At 43.7% G+C, this 17,127-nt stretch overlaps 1 protein-coding gene across 2 annotated transcripts in view; it reads left to right on the top strand.

Moving 5' to 3' along the window:
* Positions 1-2,067: 2,067 nt before the first annotated feature.
* Positions 2,068-17,127, top strand: part of LOC136405147 (oocyte zinc finger protein XlCOF6-like) — a 29,400-nt gene continuing 14,340 nt past the window's right edge. Inside the window, exons 1-5 of one of the 2 annotated variants that reach the window (XM_066384216.1) lie at positions 2,068-2,260; positions 3,237-3,486; positions 3,666-3,724; positions 7,362-7,488; positions 10,985-17,023. In XM_066384216.1, coding sequence (XP_066240313.1) covers positions 3,366-3,486; positions 3,666-3,724; positions 7,362-7,488; positions 10,985-12,891 — 2,214 coding nt within the window. In that variant the 5' untranslated portion in view covers positions 2,068-2,260; positions 3,237-3,365 and the 3' untranslated portion in view covers positions 12,892-17,023. Of the gene's footprint in view, positions 2,261-3,236; positions 3,487-3,665; positions 3,725-7,361; positions 7,489-10,984; positions 17,024-17,127 lie in introns of those variants that run through there. The other variant, XR_010751472.1, reaches the window with a different exon arrangement.

Here is a 17,127-nt window from a genome sequence, read left to right as displayed (position 1 = left end):
GGGAATGCGGGAATAAAGATTTCAGGAGAGCACAGCTACTCAAAACGCCCACGGCTGTCTCCCAGGAAGATCCGCGGGCATGTTAGCAGGGGGCAGGGCTGCCCGGGACACTCTGGTTCCAGGCAAAAGAGTTGTAATAGTCGAACAGAGTGAAGTGAGTGATTTTCTTCATGATCTTCATTGGAATGCTGGAAGAGTAGTTGGACATGTGGTATCGGGAAGAACTGGAATGGTTTGACTGTTTCCATAGGAAGAACAATTAAAGCCACCATCTTCTACAAATATGCCACCTCATCTCTGCCCTGACTCTGAACACACAGCCATCCCCCAACAGAAGGTGGCAATTGGCTGAAGTCCTTGAGTCTTTTCCATGAAGTTATCTTTCATCCATCCATCATCCATTTATCCATCATCCATTTATCCTTCCATCTAATTATTAATTCTTCAGAGAATAATGTTTTCAGGGTTCATTCTGTACATGTAAGGTAGCAGTGCCACAGTAGATGGTGCATTCCTCAGAGATATCACAGTCTCTTAAGTGACAGCTCTTAACAGACTAGGACACAATAGAATGGTAAGAGCTTTGGGAAATGTTCTCTGGTGATTAAATGTTTTTAATGTTCAGGGTTTCATGAAGAGCAGCTGCAAATGAATGAGGCAGCAACAATACTGCAAGTGGAGACCCCAATCTCTCCAGGATTGAGGTGCCTTGGAGAACTAAGCTAACCAATTTATTAAGCAGAAATATGTCATCTTGCATAAGAAATTAACAAGCAAAATACAGTATATAATTTTATTTAGTTTTGCAAAACTCATTAGATTTCTCTTGTCCTTTCTGAGATATAACAGCACACCATCGTTGTCTGATTCCAGACCTGCAGAAAGCTCCAGTTGGGCCAAGCACCTCGTTCTTGGGCCTTCCCTGGACGTGACTGCGATCAGTCAGGAATGCTTACTCTCGACCTTCACTTCCTCAGAATTAAAACTAAAGGTCATTGGGTGCTTTGGCTTTACTGCAATAATCAAGCAAATTCATATCAGGTCAGAGGATACTTCCTGGAGGAAATCTGAGCCTACAGCTCAGGGAGGATGAGTCTCCTAAATAAACATGGGGACGGGTGGAGAGAGAGGCAGGCAGGAGTTTATTTTGAGGAGGAAATGCGAGGTCTAGGAGGGTGGAACTGTCTACTGGAGTAGGGGGAAGCCAGAGATGAGGATGGAATGGTGGTCAAAAGCCAAGTCCAATTACCTCTGAGCTTAGACCCTCCTTAGAGCTTCCCTGTCCATCTCAGGAAACACTTCATGCAGTTCCATCAGTGGCAGGAGGGGTAGGAGAGAGGAGCCTCATTATAATTGGGGGAACCTGGCTTTCTCTCGTTCCATTTCAGTTTTCACATCGTGTGCTGTACTGTGTTGTTAAGTCGTCCTGCATTTCTCTGCCACCAGCTGACTTGGAGAGAGGAAATCCAGTGCACAGCATCCACAGTGGGATGAAGGGTGGTTTTCCTGCTAGTAACGTGGGGCTGCCCAGTAGCACGGAGCCACACTTAGATGTCACTCACCTAAGTTTAACCCGCCTTAAACACAGTGAGTTTAACTAGGTTTCGTGGAGGTAAAAATACGCCAAAGCGCAGAAGAGCCAAGCAGCCTGTGCGCTAGAGCAGCTGGACTCAGAAACCAGAACTGTCTTCTCGTATAGACCACCGCGAGGGCCCTCGGGCAGGAAAACTTCAGGAGATGCTGCAGCCGAGGCTCCTGGGAACTGTAGTGTTTCCGATTGAAACCATGGGAACCGACTGCTTTCCAGAATTATATATTTTATATTGTGCATGTTAAGAAGAGAGATGGGTAGAGCTGGCCGGTTTGTTCACTTGGTTAGAGCATCGTGCAATATGCTAAGATTGCAGTTTTGATCCCCAGTCAGGTGCATACAAGAATGAACCAGTGATTGCATCAATACGTGGGGCGACAAATCCATGTTTCTCTCTCTCTCTGCTTTCCACTCTCTCTCTCTAAAGTTAATTTTAAAAATGTAAAACACAGGTCGACTGTCATTATACAAGACAATGTGAATATATATTAAAGTCGTGGTTTCGAGTTCGCTGTGTAACGGCCGAAAGGCGGCAAAGCCTCTAGGGATTCTGGGAATCGTAGTTCTTGCTCAGGTGACCCCGCAGATCACGTGGACCTGTGCTGCGGGTTCCCTTACGCTCGGCTGCCCGGATCGCGTTCGGGGCTTGAAGGAGGGACTAGAGAGGCGGTGAGTAGGGTTAGGAGCCGTGGTGGGAGCTGGTGGGTTGGACCCGGGATGAGTGAGGCTGGTGTGCAGTAGATGGAACGGGAAGTGCGGGAGATTTCATTTCTGGAGCAGAGACGGGCCGAGACGTATTTAGTGGCAAGGAAATGGGATGCGAATTAGGTTGCTCAGAAGACGTGAGTTGAGGGTTTTACAGAGATCCTTCCGTCTCCCGCTGGAGCGGTTGAGCTGGAATTCTCATATAATTTTTTTGTGTGACCCAGAGAGAGAGAGACAGAGAGACGGATAGACAGGGACAGACAGGCAGGAAGGGAGGGAGATGAGAAGCATCAATTTTTTGTTGCGGGACCTTAGTTGTTCACTGATTGCTTTCTCATATGTGCCTTGACTTTGGGGCTAAAGTAGACCGAGTGACCCCTTATTCTAGCCAGCTTTCTTGGGTCCAAGCTGGTGAGCTTTGCTCAAACCAGATGAGCCCGCGCTCAAGCTGGTGACCTCCTACTTCCGAATCTGGGTCCTCTGCGTCCCAGTCCGACGCCCTATCCACTGCGCCACCGTCTAGGCAGGCTCATGTCATTTTTAGGAGGAGTTGGGATGGTTCTGGGCCATACAATGCACATAGGGAGGTGGCTGCAGACGTGTTTCCCCGAAGTTTATTTGGGCTCTGGGCACATGAGTAAAGCAGAGCTAAATAGACAGGCATTCCCTGTGGTGGGTGGGGGTGCAGAGTCGACTATAGCCCCCCTGCTTTTGGTAAGGGGACATCTACATGGGCCATGCGTGTGTGAATGGTTGTGGGAACCCCGGACTGATTGTAAATATAGAGTTCTGGGAGTTTTTGCTTGTTTTTCTGGAGGTGACTCTGGCCGAAGGCGGTGAGTGAGTGGGGATGCGGTTGGGTGGGAGCTCTCAGGACCTGCAGTGCCTGATTTGTACAGTAAGGAGTGTGGAAACGTCACATTGCTGCTCCACACCACAGGTGCTGCTTCGTGGAAACACGGTGGGCTTTCACAAGGGTGGTTTGGAGATGTGACCCGGGGCAGGAGCAGAAGTCAATCTTGTGCTGAAATGTCTACGCGGCTGCTTGGTAGAATTTCAGGGCAAACACATGTCTGACCCACTGGCCGTTATGTTGGCTTATCGTTCAGTCCTGGGAGAGCAGGACCGAGCGGAGTACAAAGAAGACATGGAGATCGTGAAGAATCTGACCCTAAATCATGAGGCTAAAGGTGAGAGTTGTTGAGAGTCTGGAGAGGTGAGGAGGAGGAGTAAGGCTCTGGGCTTAGCTGAGAGCACTGTAGTGACCCCAGCTGAGTAAAGGGACTGCTCCCTCTGTCCTGGGCTCCAAGGAGCTGCTCCCTGGGGCATTCTGGGAGGCCTGCACCCCAGAGCTGTGTTCTTCCCCTAGGTCTGCCTTCCAACTGCACTGACTCGCTTCAAGAAAAGGAGGGAAAGCCCAAAACACTGGTGAGTTGGGGTTACAATTTTTCACTTTTTATTTTGAAATGCTGGCTCATTTTCCAGAGAATAGGCAGAGCTGGATATTCTCTTTTCTTGGGAAGAGATAAAGCAAACATTAGACAGTTCATGCCTGTTTCAGGCACCATGTTGGTCAATATGAAATGACTCCTGCATTTGTGTGTTTTATTTTCCTTATTGGAAAATCTACCCAAGAATAATAGAGCCCTGCAAAGTGCAAAATATAAGGGATATTTTTGAAAAACTGAGAATATTAAAATTTTTAAATGTACTATTTGATTTCATTTCATATCACAGTAGCTAAAGATACTGTCTTTCAGAGCATAGTGTTGAGGAACAGTATTTAAAAAATATGTGATTTTGAACTCAAATAACATGAACAGAAAAGTTCACCAAAAAAAGGAATTTTTGCAGGAATGATGGAGTGTTTGACTCTGGGTAGAGATGTCCTCCTGTTGTTTCTTCTAAAGTGGGAAGGATGTTCTTAATCATTTGACTGCAGGCCTAGTTAATTATTCTGAATGGGAGACCTTTCTTTTTCTAGAGGCTATGCAGGAAAGGTCCTCATGGAATAGTCTCTAGCCAAACTCTTCCCAGAAGTATGTGTAGGGTCTCAGACACCCCTGAATGGGCTGGTCTCTCTAGAGGACACTTCCTCCTAAAGCTTCCTGGTCTGGTTATGTGTTTTTCCAGAGTTTGGTGAGATTTTTACATACTTAAAATGCTTTTTTCTCTTTTTTTCTTAGTCTATTGTTTTAACTAGCTTTTAGTGTAAGATTCGGGCTGCTGTTGTGTTGTCTGGTGATGCTGTGTAAGTAGTCCTTGTGTTGATGGTTGTCCTTCCTTGTACCTCAGGTGACATAAGTAGATCAGGCAGAACGGTCAGGGAGCCCTGCTATAAGGACTGTCATTTCAGGATGTGGAGGGTCAGCGTGATAGTGCATGTCCAGGCCTCCTCCCGTTGTATTAGCCACATATTCTGGGGCAATCGTCTTTATTGAACTCGCTAAGACAAGTCAGAAAACATGAACAAGTGACGAGAGCCACAGTCTGAGGAGTGAGTTGTGTTGGTCTCCAGAGTTTCCTCAATGCTTTACCTTAAATCTCCAGTATTTAACAAAGAAAGTATATTGAAGTGGAGAGATACAGGGTGTGAAAGAAAGAAGGAACCTATGAATTTAATATTGTAAGAAAGTCTAAATAAGTTTCCCTGTCATGTAAAGTGAAAACAGCTTTTCAGTTCTCTGCTGAGTTACACTCTCCCTGGACTGAACATTCACCCTTCCTTCACTGGCTGTGAGTTCTGTGTTGGACTTTACACTGTGGACACCAAATCCCTTTTAAAATAAAACTTTTCTGTGCATTTGTAACTCTTCTGTCTCGAAATTTCTCCATAATGCATCCTCAAGGTCACCTTCATGAAAAAACACTATTTTAGGTTTAAATTTTTCTTTTTTGGACACAGAGACAGCGTTAAAGAGGGACTAATATAAACAGAGGAAGGGAGAGAGAGGAAAAGCATGAATTCTTCATTGCAGCACTGCCGGGGTCCAGCCCCGGGGGGGACCCAGGGGTCCCACAGGAGGAGACGGCGTCGGCGAAATTCGAGTGAGAGAGCCGAATTCTTTTCTTTCTCTTTATTCTCTGGTTAGCATTTACTGCCAGGCATCTCTGCCAAATGCTAGTACAGCTCCTTTTTTATACACACACTAAGTTACAATTACATGGTATTAATCATTGCTTCTGTTTCACTATGTTTACATGTTTCCAGATAACAGTTAATTTATATCTATAACTACAAATCAGGTGGCAAATCATTCAAAGTACAACTACAAAATAACTTGAATAGTGATAACAACATTGGTAAAAGCTTTTAAAGGATTAGTACTAACTAATAACTCAACTTTACTGTTGTTGTGAGTCAAGGGGCAGAGAGAGATTAACAGACGAAATCATTAAGGATTAGCAAAGGACCACCGCTTGCTCAGGCAAATGGCCTTGAGTTTATGCAGTGTCCTAACTTTTCTCACAAGATAACAAAAGGCTTGCCCAATAAGAAATTGACATAACATTAAGAGTAACTTTTACTTAAAGATATATAGAGTGCACTCACAAGATAGCTTAGTAGCAACATAATTTCAGAAGACATTAATTGCTATTGCTTCTGTGGATTGCCCCACATTCCTCTCATTATCTTGGAGAAGTATACAAATCTCATGAGAGTGTCTCACTGAGAAAGCCCAGCAACTGCCTTCAGTCATAAAACAAGTCTCTTAGCAAAACATTCTTTTCTTGCTGACTGTGTTCCCATGCCAGGCCACGCAACAGGCCATTCCATTACTCCTTTCCTAAGATTCTATTGTCTAGTCAAATTTTATTTATTTACTATATTCACACACTAGTTAAGTTCTAACTATATTCTTCTCAGAGTGTTCCACCATCTGTAGGTCAGGTAAGCAAGAAGAAAGGAATGTTTCTCTACTCTATCACATGAAAAGGCTACGGAGGAAAAATGATGAATTAAGTGAAGGCCAAAAGGTGCTCTGTGCACAGCCACTGCCTCCTACCCATTCACAAGTCACAATCCATTCTTTCTAACATGATTAAGAAGAAATTCTCCTACAAACTTAACCCTTTACGAGGGATATCATAGCCAGCCTCTTATGTTTACGAGCCCAGTTCAAGGGGCTTACAGGTTTTTCTGTGGAACTCACACCCTCTGTCTCATTTCCAAAGAAATTACTACGAATCTACAGGGAAAGCACGGTACTATTATCCCTGTGCTATAAATAATAGCACACACCCAGAAAAGGGGGATATAAGGCCAGATTAATTCAAAAGGTCAAAGGGGGAAGTATCGTTGTGCCTTTCCTTTGCGGTGACTTTGTCAACCTGCAGCCATTGGTCTTCACTGCGGTGACTCTGTCAACCCGCAGCCATTGGTCTTCTCTGCTGTGACTTTGTCAATCAGCAGTTTTTGATTTTCTTCTGCTGTGACCTTGTCAGCCAGCAGTTGTGGGTCTTCTCCTGCTGTGACCTTGTCAGCCAGCAGTCGTTGATCGGCTCCCGACACAGCACCTTACTGTTCAATCATTGCTTTCACACTTGTCTTTGAAATGGGGGCTACAGCACAGGAGTGACCTCTTCCTCAATCCAGTGACCTTAAACCGAAGCCAGCATCCATAGGGCCATATCTGTGAACCCACACTCAAGCCAGCGACCCACACTCATGCTCTTGAGTCCACATTCCAGCTGGATGAGCCCGCACGCAAGATGGTGATATCGCGGATTCAAACCTGGGTCCTCTGTGTCCAAGTTAGATCCTCTATCCAGTGTGAGCCTGCCTGGTCAGGCCAAGTTTTCAATTGACTCACAAATCACTTCTCCTCGGAAATCATAAATGTTAAGAGCCCAGAAATGGCTATATGTGTAATTTCTGGGCCCATCGATTTTATTACAAAGCCATAGTCATGGCCAGAATAATTTGGAACATAGAACTGTGTACTAGGGAAAGAACTGGACCAGCTTTTGTAGATAACTGACCCTCCAGGGCCAGGAGATTTACTCATTGAGTTTGGAACATTAATGGTGACTTGCTGTTCATTAACAGATTGCTTGTTAATAGGTACCGATCACGTTCAGGGATGTGGCCGTGGTCTTCACAGAGGCGGAATGGAGGAGGCTGAGCCCTGCACAGAGGAGCCTGTACAAGGAAGTGATGCTGGAGAACTACAGGAACCTGCTCTTGCTGGGTGAGGCTGTGTTCTGTCCTTCCTTACTGCGGTAGCGGGATGGACCCCCTACCGTGGGACAGAAGGTGTTCTAGACACTTAAAACAACAACAGAAAAGTCAAGGAATAGCATTCCCTGCCCATGGGGGCTTACTTTTTCCAATGTGTTGAGACAGATAAGAAACAAGAAGCTTCCTGTGCAGGGATAGGATAGTGTGTTAGACAGTACTAAGCACTTTCTAGTCAAAAATAATGATTAAATAAAGCAGAACAAAGGAGTATTGAGTGTGACAGGGTGCCGGGCAGAATTTAAAATCAGTGAATAGGCCCTGGCTGGTTGGCTCAGCGGTAGAGCGTCAGCCTGGCGTGCAGAAGTCCCGGGTTTGATTCTTGGCCAGGGCACACAGGAGAAGCGCCCATCTGCTTCTCCACCCCTCCCCCTCTCCTTCCTCTCTATCTCTCTCTTCCGCTCCCGCAGCTGAGGCTCCATTGGAGCAAAGATGGCCCAGGCGCTGGGGATGGCTCTGTGGCCTCTGCCTCAGGTGCTAGAATGGCTCTGGATGCAACAGAGCGACACCCCAGATGGGCAGAGCATCGCCCCCGGGTGGGCGTGCCAGGTGGATCCCGGTTGGGCGCATGCGGGAGTCTGTCTGACTGCCTCCCCGTTTCCAGCTTTGGAAAAATGGAAAAAATAAAAATAAAAAATAAATGAATAAAATAAAATCAAATCAGTGAATAGGTAACATTTGACCAAGGACATAATGTGGTGATGGAGTTAGACTCTGTCTGTCTAAGGCAAGCGCATTTCATTTGGAGACGTGTTGGCCCTAAGGCATTAAGGGAGGGATGTCCCTGCAGTGTAGGGAATTGTAAGGAGGCCGGTGGTACGGGAAGTGCAGTGTGCATTTGGCAGAGCAGTGAGAAACGCCTTCTGTAACCATCGGAGTTTTGCGTTTCATGAGCTAGTTTTTTTGTCTTTTATTTAGAAAATTACATTGATTCTTTAATCCTAGGTGAATAAATACTTTCATTGCAACATTACCCTGAGTCAGCCATTGGCCACTTTTTCTATAAAAGGCCAGAGAATAGCTATTTTAAGTGTTTTGTGGGCGATGCAATCTCTAACCACTCTGAATTCTTTCTCTGTTACACTAAAGTAGCCAGGACGGTATGTAGATGAGTGAGTATGATTTTTTTCCCTTAAAAATTTTTGTCTGGAAACCAAAATTTGCATTTTATATTATTTTTATTTGTCATGGACTATTATTCTATTGGCTTGTTTTCTTCTCTTTGACAATGTAAAACTCATCCTGAGCTTATGGACATTAGAACAAACAGAGGGGAGGATTAAATAGGTCATAAGCTCTGTTGTTCCCACCCCTTGTTCTAGATCAGTGCTCTTCTGTGTAAATACAATGTGAGCCAAAGGGATAATTTTAAATTTTGTTGTAACTCCATTTTCTAATAAAGTAGACATAACTGGATAAGATTAAAAAATCTTATGTCGGCCCTGGCCGGTTGGCTCAGCAGTAGAGCGTTGGCCTGGCGTGCGGGGGACCCGGGTTCGATTCCCGGCCAGGGCACATAGGAGAAGTGCCCATTTGCTTCTCCACCCCCACCCCCTCCTTCCTCTCTGTCTCTCTCTTCCCCTCCCGCAGCCAAGGCTCCATTGCAGCAAGGATGGCCCGGGCGCTGGGGATGGCTCCTTGCCCTCTGCCCCAGGCACTAGAGTGGCTCTGGTCGCGGCAGAGCGACGCCCCAGAGGGGCAGAGCATCCCCCCCTGGTGGGCAGAGCATCGCCCCTGGTGGCGTGCCGGGTGGATCCCGGTCGGGCGCATGCGGGAGTCTGTCTGGCTGTCTCTCCCCGTTTCCAGCTTCAGAAAAATACCAAAAAAAAAAAAAAAAAAATCTTATGTCATCTAATCTATCAAAATATTATTTAAAAATGTAATCAAAATATAAAACAAAATTTTTTTTACATTTCTTTTAAGTGAGATCCACAGAGTCAAACAGAAACACTACTGCATGGGTCTTAAGAGGGATTCAATACCAAGACCTCTCCTGTAGGAAGCTGTGCTCAACTGGGGCCATTGCTTTGTTGCTTGGCAACAGAGCTATTTTAGTGCCTGAGGCGAGGCCATGGAGGCATCCTCAGCATCTGAGTTTAATTCCCTCTGACTGGGCGAGAGGAAGAGAGAGATAGAGAGAGAGAAGGGAGATGGGGAGGGGTGGAGAAGCAGATGGTCTCTTCTCCTGTTGCCCTGACCAGGAATCACACCCAGGACACCTCCATGCTAGGCCGACGCTCCACCACTGAGCCGACAAACCAGGGCCGTGTGTTCACATCTTGTTTTGCTTCTTGTTCAGCTTTGTTGGTTCTGGAATCCTGGACAACAGACCTACCCTGTCTGGGTCTGCTATTCTTTTCTTTTTTTGTGACAGAGATAGAAAAAGGGACAGATAGAAATAGACAAACAGGAAGGGAGAGAAATAAGAAACATCAGTTCTTTATTTCAGCACCTTAATGTACCATTATTGCTTCCTGATGTATGCCTTGAGGTGGGGACTACAGCAGACGGAATGGCCTTTTCTGCAAACGCATGACCTTGATATCTGGTGAGCCTTGCTCAAAGCAGATGAACCCATGCTCATGCTGGCAACCTCAGGGTTTCGAGTATGGGTCCTCCATGTCCCAGTTCAATACTCTATCCACTGCAGCAGCACCTTGTCAAGTCTGGGTCTGGTATTAAAAAACAAGGGAAGAAGCAACAATGAGGAAACCACATTGTGGGTTTTAAAAATGTGTTTCAAAGTGGCACTATCCTTCGCCAATCTCCATTGGCCCATGGAAATGCTGTTGAGAAGTATGATGTTAGTGTGATGTGGTTGGTCCGGGCACAGGGTCAGAATCCTGAATCCATGGGCCACGTCATTATTGTCAATGGCGGAAGTCGCAGTACTATATAGAGTACTTGATACTTAGAAATTATTTCTTCTAAGTATTTGTTTGCAGATGGGCATCCTGAAACTCAGATTCATTTCTTATACACTCTGTTCAACCACTGTGTAATGTATATGTTCAGTCTTTTTTTTTTTTTTTTTTTTTGTAATAAGTAAAGTCATGAAGGAGATTTCCATTTAGGTCATAGAGACTGTCACCTCGAAGTACACCAGAAGTGTAAACTGGGCACCAGTGGGAGAATCATGGAGTGTCATGGTTTGGGTGACTTAGAAAGAAAGAGCTGATGTATTGAAGGAATTTACAGGGCAGATTGCTTACCTAGACGGTGCCCAGTCTGAGTGACATGTAGAAGATGTTTCCGAGATGGTTTCACTGCAGTTTCGTAGAAAACCGACTGTGTAGAATCAGAACCTAAAGAATTCATTGGTGGAAACAAATGACGTTGTACACATATGATTAATAACAGGTGTGGCAGGAGTGCACTAGTTTTCCTGAGACCAGGCGGGAATACCTGCAGCCTATTGGGGCTTCTCTGACTGAACTTTCTTTCTCCAGGAGAATCAAGGCCAGAATCAGACCTCCACTTTTTCAACCTTTCGTCCTTCTCCCGGGAGACACTGCTTGGCCAGCAGGTGCTTCCCATGTGCTCGGACATGTGTGACTTCTATCTGCAGGATTCGGGCCTGGGGCATCAGGAGCAGACGTCTTTTTCTGAGAGTTGCTGCAGAGGAAACACACAAGGTGAAGGCAGAGAAGTTGGCTTGAGACTTTCGTTTCTGCAGACGGAGGGGGGAGCAACCTCAGGCACATTCCACAGCCCACCTCAAGGACATTATAGAGAAGGTCATGTGGTGCTAGAAATAGAACCCAGCTCAGCCCAAGGGGTACCCGCCATGCAGATGGAAAAAGGGAGGAAGGAATTAGAAATCCTGAGATCTGGGTCTGTGAGCTGTAGCGAACATGAACCAGAATGCAGCGTGGAATCAAACGTTATGACAGACCAGGTGACTCTCTCAGGGGAGATGTCCTATGTTTGCAGCCAGTGTGGGCGAGGCTTCACACGTCCATCACAGCTCCTCAGACACCCAGGGGAGCACTCATCCACAGAGAAGCCTTTCCTGTGTGATGAATGTGGCAGAAGATTTCGTGATAAATCAAATGTAACAGTCCACCAGCAGACTGACTTGGGGGTGAAGCCCTTTGTGTGTCTCAAGTGTGGAAGAGCATATGGTTATAAGTCAGGCCTCTGGAGACATCAACGGACTCACTCGGGGGAGAAGCCGTTCGTGTGCCTGCAGTGTGGACGAGGATTTATTACTGGCTCAGAACTCAAGATACACGAAATGACTCACTCGGGGGAGAAGCCGTTTGTGTGCGCAGAGTGTGGACGAGGATTTCGTACTAGGAGTATACTCAAGATACATCGTATGAGTCACACGGGGGAGAAGAACTTTATGTGCCCAGAGTGTGGAAAAAGATATGTTTTTAGGTCAGCCCTTACGAAACACCAGAAGACTCACTCAGGGGAGAAGCCCTTCGTGTGTCCAGAGTGTGGACGACGATTTTTTTTTAAGACAAAACTTAGGGAGCACCAGAGGACTCACTCGGGGGAGAAGCCCTTTGTGTGCACAGAGTGTGGACGAGGATATTTTTTAAAGACAAGACTCAAGGAGCACCAGAAGACTCACTTAGTGGAGAAGCCCTTCGTGTGCACAGAGTGTGGACGAGGATTTATTTTAAAGTCAGGACTCAAGTCGCACCAGATGACTCACTCTGGGGAGAAGCCCTTTATGTGCACAGAGTGTGGACAAGGATTTCATTTTAAGACAAGACTCAGGTTACACCAGATGACTCACTCGGTGGAGAAGCCCTTCGTGTGCACAGAGTGTGGACGAGGATTTATTTTTAAGTCAGGACTCAGGTTGCACCAGATGACTCACTCGGGGGAGAAGCCCTTTGTGTGCCCAGAGTGCGGACGAGAATTTCGTGATAAAGATCAGCTAAAAGTACACCAGAGAACTCACTCCGGGGAGAAGCCCTTTGTGTGCTTGGAGTGTGGACGACGATATGGTTATAAGTCAGCCCTTCAGATACACCAGAGAATTCACTCGGGGGAGAAGCCCTTTGTGTGCTTGGAGTGTGGACGAGGATATCGTGGCAGGTCAGCCCTCAAAGCACACCAGATGACTCACTCGGGAGAGAAGCCCTTCGTGTGTCTGGAGTGCGGACGAGAATTTCATTATGAAAGACTGCTAAAAATACACCAGAGAACTCACTCAGGGGAGAAGCCCTTTGTGTGCTTAGAGTGTGGACGAGGATATCGTCACAAGTCAACCCTCAAAGCACACCAGAGGACTCACTCAGGAGAGAAGCCTTTCATGTGCCCAGAGTGTGGACGAGGATTTGGTTATAAGTTAGCCCTCAGGACACACCAGAGGACTTGCTTAGGAGAGAATACTTAGAAGTGCGGTTGCTGTGGACAAGGCTTTAGCTGGAAAGCAGAAATTCTTATCAGCAGAGGACACAATCAAGGACAAGTGTAACATTTTCATCGAGTGTGGGGAAAAATTTAGCTATAAGTCTGATGTCATCAGACTCCTGAGGACACATGGAGTGGGGATGCCTTGCGTATGCAGGGATTACGGTCAAGACTTTATCAATCAGTAAAACCTCATCTTACACCAGAAAAAACCCTGCTGTCCCTCTGTGTGTGTGTATAGTAATTGAACCTGCAGAGATGTGTCACCAAGAACGCGTTTACAAGACGAGTTGCATGCATGCACCATGCAGGTAGCTCTAGCCGTAAATCAGCCCCCCCTGCACAAGAAGGATGCACTTAGAGAAGAAGCACGTGTGCAAGGACTGTGGGTGAGGTGTTAGCACAAATTCACCCGTGACAAAACAGCCAGTAACCAGCAGGCAGGCACATGACGGGTACTCAGGGAGGGGCCGTGTGTTTGCAGGGATTGTGGACAGGGATGATCATCTGTCCTTGTTTTCGTGTCGTGGGGAGATCCTTCAGTGGGGACCATGTGGACAATATAATATAATTGTTATAATATATTATAACAATATAATATCAAAAGGCATTAATTGCTATTGCTTCTATGGTTTCCACATCTTTCCTCTATCTCAAGGGATGACCTTGGAAAGTACAGAGAAATCTTATGAGAATGTTTTACTGAGAAAAGCCCAGCAACTGCCTTCAGTCACATAGACCTGTTTCAGTGACCCGCCTTCAAGTCACAAAACAATTTTCTTGGCAAAACATTCTTTTCTTGTTGGCTGTGTTCCCATCCAAGGCCATGCAATGGGTTATTCCACTACATTTCCCCATTTTTATGCTGAATGTTAGAAGCACCACAGAAAACACAGCCTTCTGTCGTTCATCCTTATTTTTCTTGCTTTGATTTGTCGACAGTATATAAAAGAAAACATAGAATTAATACTATTATAAAAAGTCCTACAGTGAATCCCCAAAATCCTTTAATATATTCAATAGGATTTAATTGTGATAAATTATTCATTAATTCCTTCAATATAGGTTGACATGTTAGAATTTCAAATTTTCTTTGAAAAGCTTCATAAATATGTCTTTGTTATTTAATGATTTCTTTAGTTACATTATCATGATTTAACAAATGCTTTTGAACATTTTCCTAAGGGAAATAAGTACGATTTTAAGGAATAGGGGTAACACAAAAAGTAGTTGCGTTTTAATCACATCTTAGCTTAATTTGTCTTTGCAGGCTAACAATTTGATCCCTTAACATAATCATAGTCTGTTCTAAATCATTAACTTTAGTATTAATGTCACTATTTATACGTTATTGAGAAGTCCACAGTTGTTCAGAATCTTCATGCCATTTTTGCACAAAGCCCACAGTCTATATTTTGATGTAATGTAACTCCAGATACAGCAGCCGCGGTGGTTACAGCTATTAGTCCTATAATGATGGCGATGATCAGTCCAACCAGTCTCTTGGTTCGCTTCAAGGACTTAATAAGACGTTGTAACAGCATCATGGAAGGGGAACCCTGCCACATCTGATGTATCTGTACTGGAATCTAGACTCCTGTTAGGATTTTTAAAATGTATAGACTTTGACTGTTTTTACTAAAAAGAATAGAAAAATTAGTACATGTGTAAAAAGCACACTTATTACAAGTTATTGAATAATTTTCAGCTGTCTATTTGGTTTCACCTATAATAAACATATAAGGCCATCTAACATAAGCAGATATGAAATATGTTTCATTCTTCTTAAAGATTAACATAATATGATTAGAAGGATAATCTTTCTAGATTTCTCCTTTCCACGCTGACATATGTTTAAGTGCCGTGGCTACTTTCTACAGATGATATTGTATAGGGCCAAATTTTATATGAGGAGCTCGAGGTGACATCCCTCCTCTATGCTATATGATAGTATGATCACCAGCTGTAATTAAACCATTGTTATTATGCACCTTAAATGAGCTCCCTGGCCTTTAACTTGGGCGGAGCTATGAGGGCTTTAATCTATGACGTTTTATGTACAGATGTATTACTTTTAAATCCGTATCCTAGTAACAAACTTTTTTTTTTCCCTCCCCTTTACTGTTATTTTTGACAATAGAGAGCCAAGCTTGAGCTTCTACTTTTCAACAATGTAGCTCATGTCCTATACATACAGGTAATCCCTCAACTCCTATTGTATAATTTTTTAATTTCATGCCTTCTTCTGAAGGTGCTAAGGGACCTCTATCATTAAAAGGTCCTGGAAGCCAATTAGAGTCATTAACAAAAATAGGAAAGACACTAATTTCCTAATGAATAGCTCTACTTAATGGAGGATTAGGCAAATATGCCTAATAACTAAAATTTTCAGCTCTACTTACCGGAATTGTTACCAAAGCAATCGTTGCTAAAAACAGGTTAGTAGCATTTTTTTTCTAGTAGCTTGTGGGCATATTTTTACCATTAAAGGTCAGCTTTTTAAGTTGAACCCAACTTGGTATTTTAGCCTTTTCAATACCAAGCAGCAGCACCTTTAAGATTCTTCTTTTGAAATTCATTTCTTCCATCTCAGCAATCGGCAGATATGGAAAGAATCTATTGTTCTTATTCATGTTGTTAGTTTAATTGTGCGAGCAGGACTCCAAAGGACTTCACCGGATTCTGCAATGACACAAGCAAACCCTCTTCCCCAATGTTGCGCTACACTAAGTACCTATTGATTCAACTCACTTTTATAGTGTATAGGTTGATTAATCTTAGGACTGTTTTTTGTCCAGTGTCTGTTTGCAGCAGTCAAATTATCTTCTCCTGTATTTAAGAAATTTAAAGTAAATAAAGCTTTGTGTAACATAATTCTAGGGGATAATCTCCTTTCTTCTCCTCTCTTTTGTTTAGATAACATATTTTTCAGAGTGTAATTACTGCGTTTAATAATCGCTTGTCCTTCTGGATTATATGGAATTCTAGTAGTATATTTAATATTCTAAAATGCTAAGAATTGTTGAAATTTAGTAGATGTATAGGCAGGACTATTGTCAGTTTTAATTGCTTTAGAAATGCCTATAACATTAAAAGCTTCAATAAGATGTTGAATGACACAATTAGCCTTTACTGTAGGCAAAGGTGTGGCCTATCGAAAGGAAGAAAAAATATTAATAAAACTGTACATAAGATAGTTTTTTAAAGAAGAAATATGAGCAATATCTATTTGCTGCACGTTATCACTGTGTTGCCCTCTAGGATTCATTCCTCTCGGTAATGGAGGAGTATTTATAATACTATACTGAGGACAGTTTCTAACAATATTCTGAGCTTCTTGCCTGGTTATTCTAAATTTTTGCATTAAATCTTTTTTATTTGTATGAGTCTTTGTATAAAACTTAGTAGCTATTTCTATTGATCTAATGAATAATTGATCAACTTCATTATCTGTAGTAGACATAGGTCCTGGTAAAGCTGTATGAGAATAAATGTGAGTTCTATAGATAGGCAAAGTTTGTTCCTACAATAAAAGTTGTCACTCTTGAAACAATTTGTGTAATTCAGAACCATTATTTGAAATGTAAACAGTTTCTATAAGTTTAACTCTATGTTCTACATATTGTGAATCGGTGACAATGTTAATAGGATAGAATGTTTGAATTTTGTCTTCAGAAATAATCAAACTACACTGATTTAAGATTTCAGAAGCGTTTTTAAGGATGTGAATTGGAATAACCCATTGCATGGCCTTGGATGGAAACACAGCCAACAAGAAAAGGATGTTTTGCCAAGAGAATTGTTTTGTGACTTGAAGGTGGGTCACTGAAACAGATCTATGTGACTGAAGGCAGTTTCTGGGCTTTTTCTCAGTAAAACATTCTCATCAGATTTCTGTACTTTCCAAGGTTATCCCTTGAGATAAGGATAGGAATGTTGGGGGATCCATAGAAGCAATAGCAATTAATGCTTTCTGATATTATGTTGTTACTAAGCTATCTTGCAGGTGCACTCCATGTATCTTTAAGTAAAAGTTACGCTTGATGTTATGCCAATTTCTCAGTAAACAAGCTTTTTGAAGTCTTGTGAATAAAAATAGGACACAGCGCGAACTCGGGGCCATTTGCCTGAGCGAGCGGTGTTCCTTTGCTAGTCCATGATTTCGTCTGCTGATCTCACTTGCTGCACCCCCGACTCACAGCGACACACAGGAGGGAGG

This window comes from Saccopteryx leptura, chromosome 5, assembly GCF_036850995.1.
Source record: "Saccopteryx leptura isolate mSacLep1 chromosome 5, mSacLep1_pri_phased_curated, whole genome shotgun sequence".
Classification (NCBI taxonomy): Eukaryota; Metazoa; Chordata; class Mammalia; order Chiroptera; family Emballonuridae; genus Saccopteryx; species Saccopteryx leptura.
The sequence above is the reverse complement of the archived record's forward strand: the minus strand, read 5'-3'. Positions and strand labels throughout refer to the sequence as shown.